Here is an 18,327-nt window from a genome sequence, read left to right on the forward strand (position 1 = left end):
AACAAAGAATACTAAGGCCAGGGCGTGACAGTGTGTGTGTGTGTGTGTGTGTATCCAGGTGCGTATGGCCCTGAAGAAGGCAGAGCGGGAGCTGGAGTCTCGGGCCTGTTGGTCTCCCCCTGATGCCCTTAAGACCTGGCTGCAGCTGACCTACGAGATAGAGGTCCAGTACTACAACATCAAGAAACAGAGCGCTGAGAAACAACTACTTCAGGCAAAAGAAGGGGTGAGACACACGCATACATGCAGAAATCAAATCATATCAAAACATTTTGGTCACATACACAAACAGTGGCAAGAAAAAGTATGTGAACCCTTTGGACTTACTTGGATTTCTACATAAATTGGTCATACTATTGTATCTGATCTTCATCTAAGTCACAACAATAGACAAACATAGTCTGCTTAAACTAATAACACACACATTATTGTATTTTTCTTGTCAATATTGAATACAATTTAAACATTCACAGTGTAGGTTGGAAAAAGTATGTGATCCCCTAGGCTAATGACTTCTCCAAAAGCTAATTGGAGTCAGGAGTCAGCTAACATGTTCATCAGTCCACAGTAAGACAAATTGTCTATAAATGGAGAAAGTTCAGCACTGTTGCTACTCTCCCTATGAGTGGCCGTCCTGCAAAGATGACTGCAAGAGCACAGCGCAGAACGCTCAATGAGGTTAAGAAGAATCCTAGAGTGTCAGCTAAAGACTTACAGAAATCTCTGGAACATGCTAACATCTCTGTTGACTACTCTACGATACGTGAAACACTAAACAAGAATGGTGTTCATGGGAGGACACCACGGAAGAAGCCACTGCTGTCCAAAAAAACATTGCTGAAGTTTGCAAAAGTGCACCTGGATGTTCCACGGCGCTACTGGCAAAATATTCTGTGGACAGATGAAACTACATTCGAGTTGTTTGGAAGGAACACACAACACTATGTGTGGAGAAAAAAAGGCTCAGCACACCAACATCAAAACCTCATCCCAGTTGTAAATGTATGGTGGAGGGAGCATCATGGTTTGGGGCTGCTTTGCTGCCTCAGGGCCTGGACAGCTTGCTATCATCAACAGAAAAATTAATTCCCAAGACATTTTGCAGGAGAATATAGGCTATCTGTCCTCCAATTGAAGCTCAACAGATGGTGGGTGATGCAGCAGGACAACAACCCAAAACACAGAAGTAAATCCAACAACAGAATGGCTTCAACAGAAGAAAGTACGCCTTCTGGAGTGGCCCAGTCAGAGTCCTGACCTCAACCTGATTTGAGATGCTGTGGCATGACCTCAAGAGAGCAGTTCACACCAGACATCCTAAGAATATTGCTGAAGTGAAACAGTTTTGTAAAGAGGGATGGTCCAAATTTCCTCCTGACTCTTGTGCAGGTCTGATCCGCAACTACAGAATAACTACAGGTTATTGCTGCCAAAGGAGGGTCAACCAGTTATTAAATCCACTTTCCCCACCCTGCACTGTGAATGTTTACACAGTGTGTTCAATAAAGACATGAAAATGTATAATTGTTTGTGTGTTATTAGTTTAAGCAGACTGTGTTTGTCTATTGTTGTGACCTAGATGAAGATCAGATAAAATTTTATGACCAATTTATGCAGAAATCCAGGTTGACATACTTTTTCTTGCCACTGTATTTTGCATATGTTGTTGTGGATGTAGTGAAATGCTTGTGTTCCTAGCTCGAACAGTGCGGTAGTATCTAACAATTCACAACAATACACACAAATCTAAAAGTAAAAGAATGGATTTAAGAAATATATAAAAATTAGATTGAGCAAAGTCGGAGTGGCATTGACTAAAATACAGTAGAATAGAATACAGTATATACATATGAGATGAGTAAAGTAGTATGTAAACATTATTAAAGTGACTAGTACAGAATGTTGCTGCTACTGTCTCTGACCACCAAAAATAACTTCTGGACATCAGAAAAGCGATTACTCACCGCGGACTGGAAGAAACTTTTTCCTTTAACGAGTCTGACGAGAAGGATATCCTGCTCTCACTGGAACAGGCCCAGATCCACACCTTTTGTGTGAAGAAAAGACGCTGGAAAAGGGACCACAGATCGGGAATCCTTCTGAAAATCCGGAGGCGGCGAGTAAACTCCCACTGCCTTCCATTCTTCTCGCTAACGTGCAATCATTGGAAAATAAAATGGAGGACCTGAGATTAAGATTATCCTACCAACGGGACATTAAAAACTGTAACATCTTATGTTTCACCGAGACGTGGCTGAACAAAGATACAGACAATATAGAGCTAGCGGGATTTTCCATGCACCGGCAGAACAGAGACGCTACCTCTGGTAAGACGAGGGGTGGGGGTGTGTGTATTTTTGTCAATAACAGCTGGTGTGCGATGTCTAATATTAAAGAAGTCTCGAGGTATTGCTCGCCTGAGGTAGAGTACCTTATAGTAAGCTGTAGACCACACTATCTACCAAGAGAGTTCTCATCTGTATTATTCGTAGCCGTCTATTTACCACCACAAAATGAAGCTGGCACTAAGACCGCTCTCAACCAACTCTATAAGGCCATAAGCAAAGAAGAAAATGCTCACCCAGAAGTGGCGCTCCTAGTGGCCGGTGACTTTAATGCAGGCAAACTTGAATCAGTTTTACCAAATTTTTACCAGCATGTCACATGTGCAACCAGGGAAGAAAAAAATCCTAGACCACCTTTACTCCACACAAAGAGATGCATACAAAGCTCTCCTCCGCCCTCCATTTGGCAAATCTGACCATAATTATATCCTCCTGATTCCTGCTTACAAGCAGAAACTAAAGCAGGAAGTACCAGTGACTCGCTTAATATGGAAGTGGTCAGATGATGCGGATGCTACACTACAGGACTGTTTTGTTAGCAAAGACTGGAATATGTTCCGGGATTCATCCAATGGCATTGAGGAATACACCACCTCAGTCCATCGGCTTCATCAATAAGTGCATCGATAACGTCGTCCCCACAGTGACTGTACGTACATATCCCAACCAGAAGCCATGGATTACAGGCAACATCCGCATCGAGCTAAAGGCTAGAGCTGTCGCTTTCAAGGAGCGGGACACTAATCCGGGCGCTTATAAGAAATCCCGCTATGCCCTCAGACGAACCTTCAAACAAACAAAGTGTCAATATAGGATTAAGATTGAATCCTACTACACCGGCTCTGACGCCCGTCGGATGTGGCAGGGCTTGAAACCTATTACGGACTACAAAGGGAAACCCAGACGCGAGCTGCCCAGTGACGCGAGCGTACCAGACGAGCTAAATGCATTTTTTGCTCGCTTCGAGGTAAGCAACACTGATGCATGCACGAGAGCACCAGCTGTTCTGGATGACTATGTGATAACGCTCTCGGTAGCTAGTGTGAACAAGACCTTTAAACAGGTCAACATTCACAAAGCCGCTGGGCCAGACGGATTACCAGGACGTGTACTCAAAGCATGCGCGGACCAACTGTCAAGTGTCTTCACTGACATTTTCAACCTCTCCCTGACCGAGTCTGTAATACCTACATGTTTCAAGCAGATCACCATAGTCCCTGTGCCCAAGGAAGTGAAGGTTACCTGCCTAAATGATTACCGCCCGTGGCACTCACATTGGTAGCCATGAAGTGCTTTGAAAGGCTGGTCATGGCACACATCAACAGCATCCTCCCGGACACCGTAGACCCACTCCAATTCACATACCACCCCAACAGATCCACAGATGGCGCAATCTCTATTGCACTCCACACTGCCCTTTCCCACCTGGACAAAATAAACACTTATGTGAGAATGCTGTTAATTGACTACAGCTCAGTGTTCAATACCATAGTGCCCTCAAAACTCATCAATAAGCTAAGGATCCTGGGACTAAACACCTCCCTATGCAACTGGACTTTGTCCCCTCCTGTATTCCCTCTTCACCCACGACTGCATGGCCAAACACGGCTCCACTATCATTAAGTTTGCTGACGACACAACAGTGGTCGGCCTGATCACCGACAACGATGAGATTGCCAGTTCTCTGACCTCCTCCCTATAGGCTATGTGGTGCCAGGACAACAACCTTGCCCTCAATGTGAGCAAGACAAAGGAGCTGATCGTGGCCAACAGGAAAAGGCGGGCCGAACAGGCTCCCATTAACATCGACAGGGCTGTAGTGGAGCGGGTCGAGAGTTTCAAGTTCCTTGGTGTCCACATCACCAACGAACTATCATGGTCCAAACACACCAAGACAGTCGTGAAGAGGGCACGACAGAGCTTTTTCCCGCTCAGGAGACTGAAAATATTTGGCATGGGTCCCCAGATCCTCAAAAGGTTCTATAGCTGCACAATCAAGAGCATCCTGACCGGTTGCATCACCGCCAGGTATGGCAACTGCTCGGCATCTGACCGTAAGGCGCTACAGAGGGTAGTGCGAACGGCCCAGTGCATCAGTGGGGCCAAGCTTCCTGCCATCCAGGACCTATATAATAGGCGGTGTCAGAGGAAAGCCCATAAAATTGTCAGAGACTCCAGGTACCCAAATTATAGACTGTTTTCTCTGCTACCACACGGCAAGTGGAGCGCCAAGTCTAGAACCAAAAGGCTCCTCAACAGCTTCTACTCCCAAGCCATAAGACTGCTGAACAATTCATAAAATGAACCCCCCCTCCCTTTTGTATATTCGTTTGTTTGTTACCTATGCATGGTCACTTCGCCCCCACCTACATGTACAGATTACCTCAACTAGCCTGTACCCCAGTACACTGACTCAGTACCGGTGCCCCCTGTATATACCCTCGTTATTGTGTTACTTTTATTATTACTTTTTATTTTAGTCTACTTGGTAAATATTTTCTTCTTCTTGAACTGCACTGTTGGTTAAGTGCTTGTAAGTAAGCATTTCAAGGTAAAGTCTACACTTGTTATATTCGGCACATGTGACAAAGTTTGATTTGATTTAGTGTTACATTATTAAAGTGGCCAGTGATTCCAAGTCTATGTATATATGGCAGCAGCCTCTAAGGTGCAGGGTTGCGTAACTGTGTGGAAGCCGGCTAGTGATGGCTGTTTAGCAGTCTGATGGCCTTGAGGTAGAAGCTGTTTTTCAGTCTCTCGGTCCCAGTTTTGATGCACCTGTACTGACCTCACCTTCTGGATGATAGCGGGCGGAACAGGTGCTGTAGGTGTCCTGGAGGGCAGGTAGTTTGGGCAGGTAGTTTGCCCACGGTGATGCGTTGGGCAGACTGCATCACCCTCTGGAGAGCCCTGCGTTTGCGGGTGGTGCAGTTGCTGTACCAGGCGGTGATACAGCCAGACAGGATGCTCTCAATTGTGCACCTGTAAAATTTTAGGGTTTTAGGGGCCAAACCAAATTTCTTCAGCCTCTTTACCACACTGTCTGTGTGGGTGGACCATTTCAGATCGTCAGTGATATGTACGCCGAGGAACTTGAAGCGTTCCACCTTTCCATTAGCTTCTTTGTTTTGTTGACCCTCCGTCAGGATGTCCAGGACACAGTAGCACAGGGCCGGGTTCAGACCCAGTGCTCCGAGCATAATGATGAGCTTGGAGGGTACTATGGTGTTGAATGCTGAGCTATAGTCAATGAACAGCATTCTTACGTAGGTATTCCTCCTGTCCAGATGGGTTAGGGCAGTGTGCAGTGCGATGGCGATTGCATCGTCTGTGGATCTATTTGGGAGGTAATTAAATTGAAGCGGGTCTAGCGTGTCAGGTAAGGTAGAGGTGATATGATCCTTAACTAGCCTCTCAAAGCACTTCATGATGACAGAAGTGAGCGTTACGGGGCGATAGTCATTTAGTTACACAGATACACAGAAACACACACTCATACATGCTCACACACACACACACACATGAACCTGGTGAGAAAGTTGATGGTGGTTTTGTGAATTATGATGGTGCTGATGATGATGATGATATAGGCTGACAAGATCAAGAAGAAGAGGAGCACCCTATTTGGGACGTTCCATGTGGCTCATAGCTCCTCCCTGGACGACGTTGATCACAAGATCCTGACTGCCAAGTAAGTTCAGTCAACCGACTTTACCTTGTTCTGCCAACCGACTTTACCTTGTTTAGCCAACCGACTTTACCTTGTTCAGCCAACCGACTTTACCTTGTTCAGCCAACCGACTTTACCTTGTTTAGCCAACCGACTTTACCTTGTTCAGTCAACCGACTTTACCTTGTTCTGCCAACCGACTTTACCTTGTTTAGCCAACCGACTTTACCTTGTTCAGCCAACCGACTTTACCTTGTTCAGCCAACCGACTTTACCTTGTTCAGCCAACCGACTTTACCTTGTTCTGCCAACCGACTTTACCTTGTTCTGCCAACCGACTTTACCTTGTTCTGCCAACCGACTTTACCTTGTTCTGCCAACCGACTTTACCTTGTTCTGCCAACCGACTTTACCTTGTTCTGCCAATCGACTTTACCTTGTTCAGCCAACCGACTTTACCTTGTTCAGCCAACCGACTTTACCTTGTTCAGCCAACCGACTTTACCTTGTTCAGCCAACCGACTTTACCTTGTTCAGCCAACCGACTTTACCTTGTTCAGCCAACCGACTTTACCTTGTTCAGCCAACCGACTTTACCTTGTTCAGCCAACCGACTTTACCTTGTTCAGCCAACCGACTTTACCTTGTTCAGCCAACCGACTTTACCTTGTTCAGCCATCCGACTTTACCTTGTTCAGCCAACCGACTTTACCTTGTTCAGCCAACCGACTTTACCTTGTTCAGCCAACCGACTTTACCTTGTTCAGCCAACCGACTTTACCTTGTTCAGCCAACCGACTTTACCTTGTTCAGCCAACCGACTTTACCTTGTTCAGCCAACCGACTTTACCTTGTTCAGCCAACCGACTTTACCTTGTTCAGCCAACCGACTTTACCTTGTTCAGCCAACCGACTTTACCTTGTTCAGCCAACCGACTTTACCTTGTTCAGCCAACCGACTTTACCTTGTTCAGCCAACCGACTTGACTGTGTTCTGCCAACTAACGTTACGTTTTTCAGCAAGATGACTATACGTTGTTCAGCCAACTGACTTTACCTTGTTCAGCCAACTGACTTTGCCTTGTTCAGCCAACTGACTTTACCTTGTTCAGCTAACAGACTTTGCCTTGTTCAGCCAAATCACTTTACAAACTGACTTCACCTTTTTCAGCCAATTGACTTCACATTGTTCAGCCAAATGACTTTAAATTGCTCAGCCAACAGACCAAGTGACTTTACCTTGTTGGGTTACACACCTCTCAAGTCCTTGAGGCTCTTTCCATTTTTCTCTCTCCTCTTGTCTGTCACCCCCCCCCCCCTCTCTAGGCAGGCTCTCGGTGAGGTGACGGCTGCGCTGAGGGAGAAGCTTCACCGCTGGCAGCAGTTGGAGTCTCTTACAGGCTTACCATTGGTCAATAACCCCGGTCTGCCCGCACTGGCCGCTGCCCTCAACCTAGACCCCGCCTTCCTGGGCCTGCACCCGTCCACCCCGCAGCACCTAATCCTATCAGACGATTTAGACGACATGGACGAGAATATGCTGTCCCCAGGGACGCTGCGGTGTACGTGTCATCACTTCTCCGCACACCGACACATCACTCTGTGTTAGATAGAGTATTAGTGGCTCCGGGATGAAGTGTCCCTGTGGTACAGATTGAGGATCAGTTTCCCTTCACTCGATCCTAACCTTAACTGCAAAATGCAAAACTGTCAAAGTGCTATTTAACCACTCTCCTGTCCTGTCCTGTATCAGGGTTGATTGTATCAAACACCTCTTCCTAAACAAGTGATTTGTACTGGTGATTTGCTGTGCCAGGTCAATGGTATCCTATCTTCTCACCACTCTGTCTCCTTATTGGATGATCTCCTCAAATTCTGTCCTGATTGGTTGGTTTCCTCACATTCATCATCTGTCCCGTGATTGGCTATCCTCAGACGCAGCCTGGCAGATGGACCGGCGAGTGAGTGACCTCTGGCCAATGAGCGGCATCTCCGACAGCCAATCCCCATGGAAGTATTCTGGTTGGGCCCACCCTCCTTTACTCTCCTTGCCAATCCTAACCAAGCACTACTAATGTACCCTTCCAACCCCCCATTTTCTCTTTTCTCTGTGGATTCTCCCACATAGACAGACTACCCCTTCTGCTCCACTACCTGTGGATGGTCCACTGTCTCTCAGAAGCAGTGGGGTTGAGCCGGACGGGGGGGGGGGGGGGGGGGGGTTGATCTTATCTTGTGGAGAAGCGACAAGAATTTGCCACTTTATATCCACATGCCCTCTCTCTTTCTCTCCTCTCTCCCCCTATCTCTCTACAAATCAGACATTCTGTCCAACTGGAAGACTCTTACGCCTTTTTCACTCTTCCTTCAGAAAGCTTATTATTTATCCTCCTTTCCTGTCCTCCCTCTGTTGCTGACTAACCTCCACTTGCAGGTCTACAGTTGTTCTGTCCCTCCACATCTTCTGGCTGGTACACCAGGATATTTGCACATTGGGTTTTCAGTCAGAACACTTTATTTTCTCAGAACACCAAAAAGCCTGATAAAATATGATTTCTAGCATGTCTGTCACTTCCTATATACACTGAGTGTACAAAACATTAGGAACACCTTACTAATATTGAGTTTGCCATCAGAACAGTCTCAATTCGTGGCGTCAAGCGTTCCACAGGGATGCTGGTCCATGTTGACTCCAATGCTTCCCACAGTTGTGTCAAGTTGGCTGGATGCCCTTTTGGGGGGTGGACCATTCTGATGCACACAGGAAATTGTTGAGCCTGAAAAATACAGTATCTGTGCCGAACCTCTCTACAGTATCTGTGCCGGAACAGACTGCCCATTTTAAAATTCTATCAAAATGACTTTCAATTCTGCATTATATTAAGATTTTTTTTTTAAAGAATAGAAACTATTGGAACCAAAACTTAAAAGGAACTGAATGGTGGGACTAAAAACAACAAGATAACTCATGTAAAATATACCGTGTCCGTAAAATGTATATAGGTTCAGAACATTTATGAAACAGCACAGTTAAAAATGTATGGCAAATAAAAATCCAACTAGATGGTCTTCTGAGATTGATGGGAGGGGGGTTGAGGGTAGCTGAAGGATGGGATTAAAAACAAACAGAAGATGACTATTGTAAAATACATTGTGTCCGTAAAATGTATTTAGTATGTATAAGCTGGAAGTAGAAGCCTATGTGTTGTTGTCCATTAGTTTACTCCAAACAGGAGAGGGGTGGTAGGGTTAGGGGGAAATAATAAAGGAAAATATATATATAAATACTGTATTTGCAAAACAATATATGGGAAATTGGAAATGATGCAGACAATGACATTGATGTAAGCTACAATCGTATCTGCAATATTAAAGCTGACCTACCCCCTAAAAAAATGTAAAATAATAAAAATACTTAAAAGGAACTGTTGGCACAAGATGGAGGGAAAGTTGGAGCATAACTAACGAAATTACCAGTAACGAAAAGGTACGCTTAATCCAGTATAAACAAATGTATACAATTTATTATTCAAGAGACAAAATGTATCAATTCTACAGCACAATGACAGAGTCATGTCTTAAGTGTAAAACTAATATTGACTCAATAATCCCTGCTTTCTGGGAATGCTATCAAGTCCAAAAACGATGAGCGGAGCTAGAAAGTTGGCTGTCAGAAGTATTACTATTACAATGTAAAATGTAGTTTTATTCCGTCTGTCTGCATATTTCAAGACATGGCACATGGGGGTGTAGTGAGATACCCAATCGTCTGGACGATTCTCTTTTCATCGTTCATCTTGAAAAAACGTATACTAAAGCATGGAAATCAAACAATCCGCCATCATTAACACATTGGAAAAATGTTATGATTTATTATCGAAATATTGAAATAGCATGGGTGACCGAGAAAAACTAATTGGTACAATTTAAGGCCAAGTGGCACACAATAATGGGGGCACTGGGGATGGGGGTGTGAGCATGCGTGTCTGGACAGATGAGATGTAGTCGTTTGTGTGTCTGTACGTTTTTGTCCTTATGTATATGGCTGTATTTGGAGTGAAAAAAATACGGATTTTTTTTTTTTATATTTAAAAAGAATTATAATACTGCAAACTTTACTGCAAACATACATGGGACTCTGTGTGCTAAGGACTTTAGTATTTTTCCAACAGTGCAGTTGAGTCTGGCTCTGCACACTCCCACCTCCAATCTCAGCTTCATTATGTCTAAACACTCCCAGGCTTTATCAGTACAGTATCATACCCTTATATCACATTCCTCTCTGTGGAGGATTATACTGTATTTGTGTGTCATTGTGATGAGTGTGCATGTGTGTCTGCAGTATACAGTGTATAACGTTTTTGTGTTCCTTTCCTCCTTTTAGCTCCCAACCTGATGCCCCTGCGACAGCGCCCGGGAGACCCCTCACTGGCCCTGGGCTTTCAGAGGTTGGTAGAGGGGCTGGGCTCACCCGGAGGTCCTCAGGGCAAGGGATGTGGTCTATAATCTTCCTGCCCACCCCAGCCACACGCTCACCAGTTTCGCAGCCACTCCATTGGCCAGCTGGAGTTCCTTCCTATGCCTTCTCTCTTCCTCCCCCTCCCATCCCTCCCCACTCGCTGTCCCCCCCCTCCCCGTTCATCCATCCATCCGTCCGTCCTCTGAAGGCACTTGTTTTTCCACTCTGCTCTTCCACTCCTCCCATTTCCAGTCTCTGGAGGCTTTGTCTGATCTCCCACCCACAGGGGGCGCTACAGCCAGTCCACAACGCTCTGGCAGCTTTGTGTACACCCACACACACACACTCACTGCCAGGTCCCAACGCTTAGACTCCTGCAGCTTTGGGTACACACACACACTCACACACCCACACACACACTCAGCATGACTTGGGACTTGGATGAGCTGGCCGGCTTGACCCATGCATGTTTCTCATATATGTCTCTCTTATGAGATTTTGAATCTGTAGTTGATCATATGCATTATATTTTTACATTTTAGTAATTTAGCAGACGCTCTTATCCAAGACCGACATCCAGTAGTGAGTGCATACATACTTATTTTCCATACTGGTCCCCCATGCCCTACCAACTGAGCCACATGGGACTAGTATAGTCTCACACTTCATTTGTTCATCCTCTAGCCCTCCATCCATCCTCTTCCCTTCTCTTTATTCTCCCCTCTCCATTTCTTACCTTGCCCCCCTCTCTTTACCTCCCCATCCCTCACCCCTCTCCCTTTACCTACCCCTTCCCTCACCCCTCTCCCTTTACCTACCCCTTCCCTCACCCCTCTCCCTTTACCTACCCCTTCCCTCACCACTCTCCCTTTACCTACCCCCTCCCTCACCCCTCTCCCTTTTATCCCCCCTATCCCTCACCCCTCTCCCTTTACTTCCCCTTGCCCCTCACCCTTTCTCTTTACCTACCCTATCCCTCACCCCTTTCTCTTTACCTACCCTATCCCTCACCCCTTTCTCTTTACCTACCCTATCCCTCACCCCTTTCTCTTTACCTACCCTAACCCTCACCCCTTTCTCTTTACCTACCCTTTCCCTCACCCCTTTCTCTTTACCTACCCTATCCCTCACCCCTTTCTCTTTACCTACCCTATCCCTCACCCCTTTCTCTTTACCTACCCTAACCCTCACCCCTTTCTCTTTACCTACCCTTTCCCTCACCCCTTTCTCTTTACCCACCCTATCCCTCACCCCTTTCTCTTTACCTACCCTAACCCTCACCCCTTTCTCTTTACCTACCCTATCCCTCACCCCTTTCTCTTTACCTACCCTATCCCTCACCCCTTTCTCTTTACCTACCCTATCCCTCACCCCTTTCTCTTTACCTACCCTATCCCTCACCCCTTTCTCTTTACCTACCCTAACCCTCACCCCTTTCTCTTTACCTACCCTATCCCTCACCCCTTTCTCTTTACCCACCCTATCCCTCACCCCTTTCTCTTTACCTACCCTATTCCTCACCCCTTTCTCTTTACCTACCCTATTCCTCACCCCTTTCTCTTTACCTACCCTTTCCCTCACCCCTTTCTCTTTACCTACCCTATCCCTCACCCCTTTCTCTTTACCTACCCTATCCCTCACCCCTTTCTCTTTACCTACCCCCTCCCTCAGCCTTTCTCTTTACCTACCCAATCCCTCAGCCTTTCTCTTTACCTACCCTATCCCTCAGCCTTTCTCTTTACCTACCCCCTACCTCACCCCTTTCTCTTTACCTACCCCCTACCTCACCCCTTTCTCTTTACCTACCCCTAACCCTCACCCCCTTCTCTTTACCTACCCCCTCCCTCACCCCTTTCTCTTTACCTACCCCATTCCTCACCCCTTTCTCTTTACCTACCCTATTCCTCACCCCTTTCTCTTTACCTACCCTATCCCTCACCCCTTTCTCTTTACCTACCCTAACCCTCACCCCTTTCTCTTTACCTACCCTAACCCTCACCTCTTTCTCTTTACCTACCCTAACCCTCACCTCTTTCTCTTTACCTACCCTAACCCCTTTCTCTTTACCTACCCTAACCCCTTTCTCATTACCTACCCTAACCCTCACCTCTTTCTCTTTACCTACCCTAACCCTCACCCCTTTCTCTTTACCTACCCTAACCCCTTTCTCTTTACCTACCCTAACCCTCACCCCCTTCTCTTTACCTACCCCATTCCTCACCCCTTTCTCTTTACCTACCCTATTCCTCACCCCTTTCTCTTTACCTACCCTATCCCTCACCCCTTTCTCTTTACCTACCCTAACCCTCACCCCTTTCTCTTTACCTACCCCCTCCCTCACCCCTTTCTCTTTACCTACCCCCTCCCTCAGCCTTTCTCTTTACCTACCCTATCCCTCAGCCTTTCTCTTTACCTACCCTATCCCTCAGCCTTTCTCTTTACCTACCCTAACCCTCAGCCTTTCTCTTTACCTACCCCCTACCTCACCCCTTTCTCTTTACCTACCCTAACCCTCACCCCTTTCTCTTTACCTACCCCCTCCCTCACCCCTTTCTCTTTACCTACCCTAACCCTCACCCCTTTCTCTTTACCTACCCCCTCCCTCACCCCTTTCTCTTTACCTACCCTAACCCTCACCCCTTTCTCTTTACCTACCCTATCCCTCACCCCTTTCTCTTTCTCTTTACCTATCCTAACCCTCACCCCTTTCTCTTTACCTACCCTAACCCTCAGCCTTTCTCTTTACCTACCCTAACCCTCAGCCTTTCTCTTTACCTACCCTAGCCCTCACCCCCTTCTCTTTACCTACCCTAACCCCTTTCTCTTTACCTACCCTAACCCCTTTCTCATTACCTACCCTAACCCTCACCTCTTTCTCTTTACCTACCCTAACCCTCACCCCTTTCTCTTTACCTACCCTAACCCCTTTCTCTTTACCTACCCTAACCCTCACCCCCTTCTCTTTACCTACCCCATTCCTCACCCCTTTCTCTTTACCTACCCTATTCCTCACCCCTTTCTCTTTACCTACCCCCTCCCTCACCCCTTTCTCTTTACCTACCCCCTCCCTCACCCCTTTCTCTTTACCTACCCCCTCCCTCAGCCTTTCTCTTTACCTACCCTATCCCTCAGCCTTTCTCTTTACCTACCCTATCCCTCAGCCTTTCTCTTTACCTACCCAAACCCTCACCCCTTTCTCTTTACCTACCCCCTCCCTCACCCCTTTCTCTTTACCTACCCTAACCCTCACCCCTTTCTCTTTACCTACCCCCTCCCTCACCCCTTTCTCTTTACCTACCCTAACCCTCACCCCTTTCTCTTTACCTACCCTAACCCTCACCCCTTTCTCTTTACCTACCCTATCCCTCAGACTTTCTCTTTACCTATCCTAACCCTCACCCCTTTCTCTTTACCTACCCTAACCCTCAGCCTTTCTCTTTACCTACCCTAACCCTCAGCCTTTCTCTTTACCTACCCTAGCCCTCACCCCCTTCTCTTTACCTACCCCCTCCCTCACCCCCTTCTCTTTACCTACCCCCTCCCTCACCCCTTTCTCTTTACCTACCCTAACCCTCACCCCTTTCTCTTTACCTACCCCCTCCCTCACCCCTTTCTCTTTACCTACCCTATTCCTCACCCCTTCTCATTACCTACCCTATCCCTCACCCCTTCTCATTACCTACCCCCTCCCTCACCCCTTTCTCTTTACCTACCCTAACCCTCACCTCTTTCTCTTTACCTACCCTAACCCTCACCTCTTTCTCTTTACCTACCCTAACCCTCACCTCTTTCTCTTTACCTACCCTAACCCTCACCCCTTTCTCTTTACCTACCCTAACCCCTTTCTCTTTACCTACCCTCACCCCCTTCTCTTTACCTACCCTAACCCTCACCCCCTTCTATTTACCTACCCCTTCCCTCACCCCTTTCTCTTTACCTACCCCATTCCTCACCCCTTTCTCTTTACCTACCCTATTCCTCACCCCTTTCTCTTTACCTACCATATCCCTCACCCCTTTCTCTTTACCTACCCTTTCCCTCAACCTTTCTCATTACCTACCCTAACCCTCACCCCTTTCTCTTTACCTACCCTAACCCTCACCTCTTTCTCTTTACCTACCCTAACCCTCACCCCTTTCTCTTTACCTACCCTAACCCCTTTCTCTTTTTACCTACCCTAACCCTCACCCCCTTCTCTTTACCTACCCTAACCCTCACCCCCTTCTCTTTACCTACCCCTTCCCTCACCCCTTTCTCTTTACCTACCCCATTCCTCACCCCTTTCTCTTTACCTACCCTATTCCTCACCCCTTTCTCTTTACCTACCCTATCCCTCACCCCTTTCTCTTTACCTACCCTTTCCCTCAACCTTTCTCATTACCTACCCTAACCCTCACCTCTTTCTCTTTACCTACCCTATCCCTCACCTCTTTCTCTTTACCTACCCTATCCCTCACCCCTTTCTCTTTACCTACCCCCTCCCTCACCCCTCTCTCTTTGCATACCCTTTCCCTCACCCCTTTCTCTTTACCTACCCCCTCCCTCACCCCTCTCCATCCCTTAATCCTGTACGTGCCCCCCCGGCTAACTGCATTTATCTGTAGATCTAGATTCTAGTGTTAAGATCTGATTTCAATTTGCAGTAGAAAGCTTTTGATAGTTGCTTTTTTATAAGCTTGTTTTTGCTGACAATCTTTCATGTATCTTATCAGCCTAACCTCTCTCTTTCTCCCTATCCCTCTCTCACCTACTCTCGCTCTGTCTCTCACTCTCTCTCATTCTCTTCTCTCCATCCCTCAGGGATCTGAACCGGTCTGACTCAGACTCCTCCCTCTTCCTGTCCCAGAGCGAATCACAGCGCACCTACATATCTAAGCCCCTCCCACCAAAGCCCCTCCCCCAGCAGGGCCACAGCTCCAATGGGAGCAGGGCTCCCATTGACAGCCCCTTGATGATGTCATACGGCCTGGAGAAGAGCTCCAGTCTCGGGGAGCTCCGCGGCGGAGGAAGTCCCGCCCTCGCCCCTGCTTACTCCACACACTCCCTATGCCCCGCCTCCTTTGACCCTGATGCGCGGTCAGGGAAGGGGGACAGCCGTATCCCCCACATGCAGGCCAAGAAGAGCCCCCTGGAAGAGGACAGCTGTTTCACGGGCGAAGAGATCGACTCGGGCAACGGGCGCAAGAAACACACCTTCAAGATCTTCAAGAAGAGGAAGTAGGCGTAGTAAAATCACAGGGAGGCACCACAGAGGAAGAGCTACATTCCCGTTGTTCACACTATAGGCTAGCATACCACTTAGAATAAACCAGTGTATTGGGCATGCATTCGAAGGGGTCTACAACTAGTATGGATATTAGAACATGGCCGTGTACTAAGAATAAATAAGAGACATGGTCTAAAGACATATAAATTACATGAATTTAAGAAAAATAAATAAGTTACATGGACTAAAAACAAAAAAAGAAGTTACATAGACTAAAGAAAAAGAAATGTTGAAGAAATGTTTTAAGCTTTAAATGCGAATGCAGCAATAATTAAAGATATTATTTATAAAGTTGTTTGTGACCATACAGGCCAGCAAGGTTTTATTTGATATTATTTTTGTAATTTCTAATTTTAAGGGTACTTTAAGTGTTTTTTTTTTTTAGTTTATGTTTTGAAAGGGGTTTGGTACTAGGTACTTTACTTTTCCGGAGGCTGTGGGTACAGATAGATCACATATGTTCAATATTTATATATTTGAATGGAGTTGATACCAGCCAAAAGTTTGGACACACCTACTCATTCAAGGGTTTTTCTTTATTTTTACTGTTTTCTACATTGTAGAATAATAGTGAAGAAACCTATGAAGTAACGCCAAAAAAGTGTTAAACAATTCTAAATATATTTTATATTTGAGATTCTTCTAGGAAGCCACCCTTTGCCTTGACAACAGCTTTGCACACTCTTGGCATTCTCTCAACCAGCTTCATGAGGAATGCCTTTCAATTAACAGGTGTGCCTTGTTAAAAGTTCATTTGTGGAATTTCTTTCCTTCTTAATTTGTTTGAGCCTATCAGTTTTGTTGTGACAAGGTAGGGGTGGTATACAGAAGATAGCTCTATCTGGTAAAATACCAAGTCCATATTATGGCAAGAACAGCTCAAATAAGCAAAGATAAACGACAGTCATAACTTTAAAACATGAAGGTCAGTCAATCCGGAAAATGTCAAGAACTTTGAAAGTTTCCTCAAGTACAGTTGCAAAAACCATCAAGCGCTATGATGAAACTGGCTCTCATGAGGACCACCACAGGAAAGGAAGACCCAGAGTTACCTCTGCTGCAGAGCATACGTTTATTTTAGTTAAATGCACCTCAGATTGCAGCCCAAATAAATGCTTCACAGAGTTCAAGTAACAGACACATCTCAACATCAACTGTTCAGAGAAGACTGCGTGAATCAGGCCTTCATGGTCGATTTGCTGCAAAGAAACCACTACTAAAGGACACAAATAAGAAGAAGAGACTTGCTTGGGCCAAGAAACACGAGCAATGGACATTAGACCGGTGTAAATCTGTGCTTTGGTCTGATGATTTTTGGTTCCAACCGCCGTGTCTTTGTGAGACACAGAGTAGATGAACCGATGATCTCTGCATGTGTGGTTCCCACCATGAAACATGGAGGAGGAGGTGTGATGGTGCTTTGCTGGTGACACTGTCAGTGATTAATTTAGAATTCAAGGCACACTTAACGAGCATGTCTACCACAGCATTCTGCAGCGATACGCCATCCCATCTGGTGTATGCTTAGTGGAACTATCATTTGTTTTTCTACAGGACAATGACCCAAAACACCTCCCGGCAGTGTAAGGGCTATTTGACCAAGAAGGAGAGTGATGGAGTGCTGCATCAGATGACCTGGCCTCCACAATCACCCGATCTCAACCCAATTGTGATGGTTTGGGATGAGTTTTACTGCAGAGTGAAGGAAAAGCAGCCAACAAGTGCTCAGCATATGTGGGAACTTATTCAAGACTGTTGGAAAAGCATTCCAGGTGAAGCTAGTTGAGAGAATGCCAAGAGTGTGCAAAGCTGTCAAGGCAAAATCTTAGAAGATTTGCAAATATAACATATATTTTGATTTGTTTAACACTTTTTGGGTAACTATATGATTCCATATGTGTTATTTCATAGTTTTGATATCTTCACTATTATTCTACAATGTAGAAAATAGCAAAAATAAAGAAAAACCCTTGAATGAGTAGATGTGTCCCAAATTTTTTAAGGTGCTTTTTGTTCAAGTTTAGGCTCAATCCATGTCTGGGAAACCGGCCCAATGTATCCTGCCAAAGATGTACGCTACTGTTCAAAAGTTTGGGGCCACTTCGAAATGTCCTTGTTTCTGAAAGAAAAGCAATTTTTTTGTCCATTAAAATAACATCAAATTGATCAGAAATACATTGTCGACATTGTTAATGTTGTAAATTACTATTGTAGCTGGAAATGGCAGATTTTTTTAATGGAATATCTACATAGGTGTACAGAGGCCCATTATCAGCAACCATCACTCCTGTGTTCCAATGGCACGTTGTGTTAGCTAATCCAAGTTTATCATTTTAAAAGGCTAATTGATCATTAGAAAATAATTTTGCAATTTATGTTAGCACAGCTGAAAACTGTTGTGCTGATTTAAAGAAGCAATAAAACTGGCCTTCTTTAGACTAGTTGAGTATCTGGAGCATCAGCGTTTGTGGGTTCGATTACAGGCTCAAAATGGCCAGAAACAAATAACTTTCTTCTGAAACTCGTCAGTCTATTCTTGTTCTGAGAAATGAAGGATATTCCATGTGAGAAATTGCCAAGAAACTGA

At 45.7% G+C, this 18,327-nt stretch overlaps 1 protein-coding gene across 7 annotated transcripts in view; it reads left to right on the forward strand.

Moving 5' to 3' along the window:
* LOC139536833 (stromal interaction molecule 1-like) overlaps positions 1 to 17,913 on the forward strand; it is a 90,767-nt gene extending 72,854 nt beyond the window's left edge. For 5 of the 7 annotated variants that reach the window (XM_071337484.1, XM_071337480.1, XM_071337482.1 and 2 more), the window contains 6 exons: positions 59 to 226; positions 5,936 to 6,036; positions 7,342 to 7,577; positions 7,951 to 8,037; positions 10,400 to 10,463; positions 15,275 to 17,913. In XM_071337484.1, the coding sequence (XP_071193585.1) occupies positions 59 to 226; positions 5,936 to 6,036; positions 7,342 to 7,577; positions 7,951 to 8,037; positions 10,400 to 10,463; positions 15,275 to 15,695 (1,077 nt within the window). In that variant the 3' untranslated portion in view covers positions 15,696 to 17,913. The remainder of the gene's footprint in view (positions 1 to 58; positions 227 to 5,935; positions 6,037 to 7,341; positions 7,578 to 7,950; positions 8,038 to 10,399; positions 10,464 to 15,274) is intronic. The other 2 variants (XM_071337483.1, XR_011667405.1) reach the window with 2 other exon arrangements.
* The last annotated feature ends 414 nt before the right edge of the window (positions 17,914 to 18,327 follow it).

Source organism: Salvelinus alpinus, chromosome 13 (genome assembly GCF_045679555.1).
Source record: "Salvelinus alpinus chromosome 13, SLU_Salpinus.1, whole genome shotgun sequence".
In the NCBI taxonomy this organism is placed as follows: Eukaryota; Metazoa; Chordata; class Actinopteri; order Salmoniformes; family Salmonidae; genus Salvelinus; species Salvelinus alpinus.